Below are 7,990 nucleotides of genomic sequence, written 5' to 3' on the forward strand. Positions count from 1 at the left end.
TTCACAGTAGTAAGGAATTGTTTATCTTGAGGGGCCAAAAGAGAAAGGGGTGTGAATGCATTGATAAGGGCAATGGGGAGCTGGTACAAGTTTGGGAGGCTTAATATAAATTTTCATTTTTTTGAAGACAGCTTTGACTGTAGCATAGAAAAGTGAATAGCCGAAATCAGGGAGCAACATTAAGAGGCCACCACTACATCGTGAGAGGGTCTAAGGTAGAGAAGGCATAGCTGATGGTTTTATTTGGTCTGAGGCTGTCTCTGTCCATTTCTAAGTGTTTTTCATCAAAACTCATGACATCATCCCACAGGATCTCAGCAAGCGCAGCTCCCGGTAATTTGGCTGAATTTGTTCGGTAGATTACAACGGAAACTTTAAATCATCCATTCATGTACAATTAACAAGGGGAGAACATAATCGTGGCAAAGGCCCAATTAACGAGACTGAGTCTCACAGAGAGCTAGACACCGAGATTTTTAATGGTCCAAATCGCAGGGAAAGCGTAGTCTCCGTTCTTAAGGTTCTCCCTTAACACCGAGGCAACACCAAAAAGCTGAAATCGCGTTTTCTACCTAGTCCCAGTGGACAGATCCTGACTGTTCGCCCGCGCACAACAAAAGACAACGCTTTTTCAGTCTTGGAGACCCACAGCCCAAACTCACCACCGCCCTCGCCCTCGCCCTTGCTCCTGCCAATCGGGCCCCTGGGACCCGAGCCCCGCACAGCTGAGTCTAGCGATGCGGCAGAAACTTGATCATGACGTCAGCGCGGGACCCCAGCGGCACTAAAGGGGCGAGCCAACCCTTGGTCACGTGGTCCGAGTCTGCCGTTTTCCGCCTCCGTCACTTCCGGGTGTGACCGCCGCTTCGGTCCGGCGGGGCGCTGGAGGTATTGGGTTCCTCCTTCTTGCATCAGACTGTCCAAACGATCGTCTTTTCCCTGTTCCCAACCGGAGGGATATGAGTGTCCCTGGGCCGCCGTCCCCGGATGGGGTCCTCACAAGGCCACCCAATAGTCTGGAGGCCGGGGAGCCGACACCGGGTATGTGCTGTCTGGCTGGACAGGCGGCCGGGGCTGGGTACGGGGGGCCAGGACTTGAGTGGGTGGGACTCCGGAGCCACCCCGCGGGAGTTCGCCGCTTGCGGCAGCTGCGGCCCAGTGAGTGGCCTCGCGCGGAAGTAGGGGACTGCGCCGGCCCCCCTGCCTGGGGATGAATTCACCAGAAAGAGGATCAGTTTATAATTCAGAGAAGTGATGTATGCGGTATTGACCACTTACTCATGAAATGCTCTGTGACATTGGTGACATTAATTCATCGCTATTTCTTCAGTCTTTCTCAACCCAAGTCCAGGAGCGATTTAAGCCCTAAGGCACCTATTGAATGGAATGAATGAACTTGCTGTGCATCCAGAAAGTTACTACTTATTTTATTTTATTTTTTTTGAGACAGAGTCTCACTCTGTTGCCTGGGCTAGAGTGCCGTGGCGTATCCTAGCTGACAGCAACCTCAAACTCCTGGGCTCAAGCGATCCTCCTGCCTCAGCCTCCCGGGTAGCTGGGACTACAGGCACGCGCCACCGCGCCCGGCTAATTTTTTTTTTCTTCTATTTTTAGTTGTTTGGGTAATTTCTTTCTATTTGTAGTAGAGACAGGCTCTCGCTCTTGCTCAGGCTGGTCTCGAACTCCTGAGCTCAGGCAATCCTCCCGCCTCGGCCCCCCCAGAGTGCTAGGATTACAGGCGTGAGCCACCGCGCCCGGCCCAGAACGTTACTACTTATGACCATCCTTGAGAGAATTGATAAAATAGTCACTCGAGTATTTTCTGTGTCCTGTGGTTCTAATGAGGAACCCTAGAGGAGAAAGGCTTCAGGGCTTTGGATCTGCCTTTTCTTTTACCTACTGTTTCAGAAATACGGGGGTTACCCCAAAATAGTGCTCTCAGCACTTTCCTGGTCATGCTTTTCCTCAATGGTCTCTTCACACCTTTGTGAGTCAGTTCTGTAAATATGACTGCCTTGTATATATTTGCAGCTTGGGTCCTTCTCCTAACTCTTGCTTGCTCCTCCGTCTGCTTTCTGGATATTTTGACAGGGTTGTTTTGCACTAATCTCACATACAGCATGTACATAAATAAAAACAGATGTCTGATCCTGTTAATGGTGCCAAGTCACTCTGACTTGAAACTTAGAAATCACTCTGGTCTCTTTCCTTTCTCTTTTCTTCCACCTCTGTTTAGTCTAGGGGATTCTACTAGACGCTTTCCATCTCCTCTTTGTAATTTCACCCTTAAAACAGCAGTTGTAAGGCTAGCCCACTTCCAGTCTCTTATTCTTCCAACGCATCTGTCCCACTGCTGTCACATCACTGCCCCAAGATGAAGCTCCAGTCTTGTCATTTTCCTGTGCTTAGAAACCTTAAATGACTCCTCACTACTTACTAACAAAGATCCAAACCCATTAACTTGGTACTCAAAGGCCCTCACAGGCTGGCCACATGGTCTTACAGCTCACTATTGCTATGCTATTATACATACATCCCATGCTCCAGACACCTCCCCCTTCTAGAGCAATCCTATACTGTATGCCCACCTTGCTTCATGCTGCTTCCTTTACTTATATCATATCCCTTCCTCTCCTGTCATAGTTTTCATCCCCATTTCAAAAGAGTCCTCACAGATTGTTTGTGGGAATGTAAATTGGTGCCATCTTTTACGGGAGCAGTTTTGCAACATCTGTTTAAAAATGCATAAACACTTTCTCCCAACAGTCTACTTCTAAGAATTTATCCTACAGAAACAGTAACACAAATATGCAAAGACAGGCAAGGAAGCTCACTGCAGTATTGTTTGAATAGCAAAAAGTGAAAATAACCTAAATAACCTGTCTATAGGGGACTGTTCGAATTCTATTCCAACAATGGTCAAGTTCCATTCTGTTAAAAAGAATGTTCAATGTGGACAAGTTTGAGAATTAAACAAATTTATTTAAAAAAAGAAAATGTAGATCTATATATGTTGATATAGAAAGATATCTAAGGTATGTATTTAAAAAGTTGAAGAATGGTATGAGTAATATTTCATTTGTGATAAAGGCAATGTATGTGTAAATTTGTAGGCACTTTCTGCAAGGCTCTGTAAGAAACTCGAGAGTGACTCCTGCTGGAGTCAGGGGGTAAGAAGGAGTATTTTTACTTTTTAGTTTGTGCCTTCCTCTGTAGAGTTGCCATACTTCCTTTAGTAATTGTTTCTAGATATCCCTGGTGAAAGTCATCTCTCTCCCTGAATTTTCATAACGGTGTCTGTTTCTCTAATGGCACTTCTCATATTCTACGATTCCCCTGTATTGTGCTCTTTCAAGGAGGGGAACTTGCCTTATTTAATGTTGTAACTTCAGACCCTAGTAATATAGACGTTCAGCAAATGTTTCTTGTACGAATAGGGGAAGGACCCTTTCTTCTTCTTTAATCTCCCGTAATAAAATATTTGAACTTAGTAACTAAAGATATATGAAAACACGAGTACTGAGACTCGTCCAATAATTAACCAGAAGATTGGGGAGGGGGAGGAGGGCCTGTGAGTTAAAATGTGTAATATATTATATGCGAAATGCATTAGTTGTTATTCCTTAAAGTTGAAATATCCTTATTTGAGTGTTTCTGTTTATCTGTAATACTTAGTTTTATTTACTTAAATAAAGTTGCTGTTTGTGCTGTTATTGTAATCAAGCCTTAAGCCATGGCATTAGTTGGCAGATATAATTTATTCACTCCGCATCTGATGGTACATCAGTGCATAATATACTTAAGTGCTCTACTTTTCCCATTATATTTTTATTTTATGTGTGGAGTGCTTCATTTTCTGGTTAACTATTACTTGTTTCAATGTAGCCTTGCCACTTTGGGAAGTCCAGAGTTTGTTCATCTGTTTCTCAGGGTTAAAACAAAAATCATAACAATTTTATTTTGATTTTTTAAGGAGCTTATTTTGAGTATGAGAGCATATTGTTTTCCTCAATCTTGTGAAAATTTAAATCTGTGGCAAAAACCAAAGCTAGAAATGTGCTGTAAGCAATGTGTTGTAATAAATGTGTTCTCATTTGATGTTACCAATTGTTACCAGACTATGATTGCACAGAGATGTTTCAGAGTTTAATATTAATCATAATTTTAGAGTACAATTTTAGTAAAGTAACCACTTTACTTTCTTTTCTCATTCTAGATCAATGATTCTAAAATCTTACAAACTATTACTTGAACCCTATTTAGAAATTGTTTTTCACTTTTTTTGTAGGAATAGTGATTGATGGGGATTCATCTTAGACATTTTCGAATGCCTGGCATAGTGCTTACATTGTTATTATTCAAAGGAAAAGGATGGGGCATTGTACCTGGCATCAGGTCTAGTTTTACACACAAGGCAATTATTATACACTATTTTCTATGGTAAATTAAGGTGCTGAATCTTAAGAAACTCTTTCTTCTCCTCCCTAACAATTATTAATAATAAAATCCCCTTTTATGTGTAAATAATATATCAGGCTCTATGCAAAATAAATGTTGACCTATATTTTTGTTTCCATAGAAATGAAAACATATTTTTAGGCATTACATTTTTGTTTATATAATTTCTGCATGCTTTTGAAAGCGAGAATGCTTTAGTTCAGTGACTATTATCCACTTTTCAGCCTGAGACTCCTTTAGTAATCCATTGAAAACAATAAATCCTTTGCCCTGAAAAATACATAAACATACAGAATTTTATATACGTTAAAGTAGCTTAAAAACATTTTTTTGAGCACTCATAACCCATTTTTTAGAGGAAGCTCAGAAGGTAAAAGAAAAGGATACCTGTAGTTGGGAGAGTGGGTGTGTGTGCTCTGCACCCCACTGTGGGCCTCCTTCCTACCTACCACTCCCAACCTCCTTTTAGTACCTATGTCAATTTAAAAGCTTCCTAATTCTGATTTTTGCTTGGGAACAGGTTTAAGTGACACTTCTCCAGATGAAGGGTTAATAGAGGACTTGACTGTAGAAGACAAAGCTGTGGAGCAACTGGCAGAAGGATTGCTTTCTCATTATTTGCCAGATCTGCAGAGATCAAAACAAGCCCTCCAGGAACTCACGTAAGCTAACAAAAAAACATATGCATTCATTTCCTCTCTGGCATGGTCATAATTTACTGTATGAATGTGTACTGTAGTAAGGTATAATATTTTGTAACATTAAATCATAATCAAGTATTTCTGTTTCTTTAGCGATAGCAAATGGGAATAGAGCAGTACATAGTAATCTAAATGTGAAAAATGAAGTGAATACTCCCACAGCGTTTGATCTCTTCTAAAAAGTACCCCGAAATCTTATCTATATTCTGTGATTAGTTCTGGTGTTTTATCATTATTTTATGATGAAACATATTGGGTATTGTTGCAGGGTGGGTATGCACATATTTCTTAGGAGAGTTGAAAAATTGCCTCCATAAAAGTCACGCTTGTTTTCAATTGCTGGTTCAAATGAGTTGCCAGAGATCCTTAAGTATCTTTTTTCAGATGATTGTTTCATTCCTAGTAGATGACTCTACTAGCTAAATAAAGGATTAGAAGACATGTTAAGAGAAGAACAGAGTAAGGTAGAACAGAACCCATAGAATGGGATCAGTATACAAAAATATACACTCCGACTTTATCAGCTCCCATCCAGAGACAACAGACGTAGCTTCTGCCTCTTCCTGGGTCAGGACCTCTCTGGATTACGCAGGCTGGCCTATCATTTCTTTCTGTGGTGGTCAGCTTTAAACTGGCTATGAACTGCTGCTGCTGTAAGACCTACACTTTGAAAACGTACTTCAGAGGCCTTTATTAGGGGAAAAGGAGAGGAATAATCAACAACTATGCCCATTTAATAATTATTAGTAGCAAATGTTATACTCCTTGGTGTTAGGATGCTAAATGAGTATAAATGTGGTACTGAGTTCTAAGACTACATGTACACTACTATAGTTAGGGAGTGGGCAACATTCTCAGTTTTCTGCTAGTTCCAAGTGAAATTTTTTAACCCTAGCACATGGTATACTTTGTATTTTGATGCCAGTCAATCCTTGTGGCAGAAAAGTCATAACATTTTGTGTGGGAGTTTGGATGAGATGATAGACTGAAGGAAGGTAAGAAACTTTGCAAGCAAAACTTACCTGGATAATACTTTACTTGCCAGAAGCTAGGAGTCAAGGTTTAAGTGTAGAATTTGTTGATGATATTGTCTAGAATTTAGTGTTTTGAATGATTTCACTTATCTTCCTTGGCACCTGGACAATATGATAATGATAGTAAAATCAGCTACTGTTTACTATTATATATACAACATACCCAGCACTTTATTTAACATGTCTCAATCCTCACACCAACCTTATGGAGTATCTAATGTTATCCTCATTTACAGTTGAGGAAACTGAAGCTCAGAGAGGTTAAATAACTTGAAAAAGATTTCACAGGTGGTAGTAAAATTAACTATTGAATATGATGAATTAGTAGTTATTATACTTCTTGAGTGTTAAGGAAAGGTAAACAAATTCAGAGAAAGGAAAAAAATGTTTCCTAATAGCTGCCTCTTTACCCCATCTCTCTACATACTGTACTGTTGATAAAGATGTAGGTGAAAGAGTTCTGGACTGAGAGGCACCTGGGTTCTAGTCCTGGCCCTGCCATCAGACCTTTGGTAAGCCACTTCACCATTATAGGAACAGAGGCCCACAGAGGTAAAGGAGAAGGTAGTGGTAGATAGAAATTAATTTTATTTTGTAGCTAACAGTGTTACCCATTGGGAAGGAAGACCAAGAATACAGTTTAGCTCTCTATATGAGAAAGGTTATAAATATTCTTTTATCTGTATTTATCACTTTAAGACATCAGAAAGTAAAAAAAGGAGGTTTTTGGATTCAAGCCCCTAAAATAGCCAGAGAGGTGCAGTTGTGAGCGGCCTTTATGGAGCTCCCTTTGAGATAATCCAGGCTTGGACCTTCTAAGGAAATAGGTTTTCTTTCAGAGGATCATTCCTCAGACACTGCATCAAGGCTTCCAAACATTCCCAGCATATTTACCACAGATTGTACAAAGCTTCAAGGGAATGGAAGTTCAATAATCTTTTCTGCCCCACTGTATTTCAGCAAAACAGTTTCTGGAACCTTCTTTGAGAATGGCTAGACTTATGGATCAGGAAAGCACAATTACAGTGTTATTTTAAAGGATTCAGATTAGGATTAGCTAAATGAAGAGACACACAGGGAGAGGTCTGAGAGATCTTGAACACAGAGCTTCTGTGTCCTCTTTCAGTGAAACTAGGGCATGTCACCCTCCCTGCACATCAGTGTGTTCACCAACCAGGAAGCTCCACTGAGCTGTAGTGTCCAGAGTTTTTATTGGGGCCTCATTAGTTAGGCATGATTGATTGAATCATTGGCATGTAATTGAACTCAATCTTCAGCCCCCTCCCCTCCCTAGAGGTTGAACTGATGTCTCATGGCTCAAATCCCCAACCCTCCTCTAATCATTTGGTTGGTTTCTGGCATGTCCAGCCTTGATCCTGAAGCTGTGGGGGGCGGAGGGGTGGTGCCACCTTGAGTTACCTCATTAGCATAAACTCAGGTATGATCCTAGGAGCTCATGAATAACAAAGACCTCATGGATAACAAAGACACTCCTATCAACTGGGAAATTCCAAGGAGCTCATGAATAACAAAGATACTCCTATTACTTGGGAAATTCTAAGGATTTTAGAAGCTCTGTGACAGAAACCTGGGACAAAGATCAGACAAATTTTTTATTACATAACAGATGTCTGTTTAGGTCTTTTGCTCATTTTAAAATTGGTTTGTTTATTTTCTTATTGTTGAGTTTTAAGAGTTTTTTTGTATATTTTTGATTCAGGTCCTTTATGTGTTTTACAAATGTTTTCTCCAAATCTGTGGTTCCTATTACTTGGGAAATTCTAAGGATTTTAGAAG

General features: G+C 40.6%; 1 protein-coding gene across 1 annotated transcript in view; it reads left to right on the forward strand.

The window, feature by feature from the left end:
* Window positions 1-907: 907 nt before the first annotated feature.
* BLOC1S6 (biogenesis of lysosomal organelles complex-1, subunit 6, pallidin) overlaps window positions 908-7,990 on the forward strand; it is a 15,423-nt gene continuing 8,340 nt past the window's right edge. The window contains exons 1-2 of the mRNA XM_012649443.1: window positions 908-1,041; window positions 4,979-5,120. Coding sequence (XP_012504897.1) covers window positions 960-1,041; window positions 4,979-5,120 — 224 coding nt within the window. The 5' untranslated portion in view covers window positions 908-959. The remainder of the gene's footprint in view (window positions 1,042-4,978; window positions 5,121-7,990) is intronic.

Source organism: Propithecus coquereli, unplaced genomic scaffold (assembly GCF_000956105.1).
Source record: "Propithecus coquereli isolate 6110/MARCELLA unplaced genomic scaffold, Pcoq_1.0 Scaffold3, whole genome shotgun sequence".
In the NCBI taxonomy this organism is placed as follows: domain Eukaryota; kingdom Metazoa; phylum Chordata; class Mammalia; order Primates; family Indriidae; genus Propithecus; species Propithecus coquereli.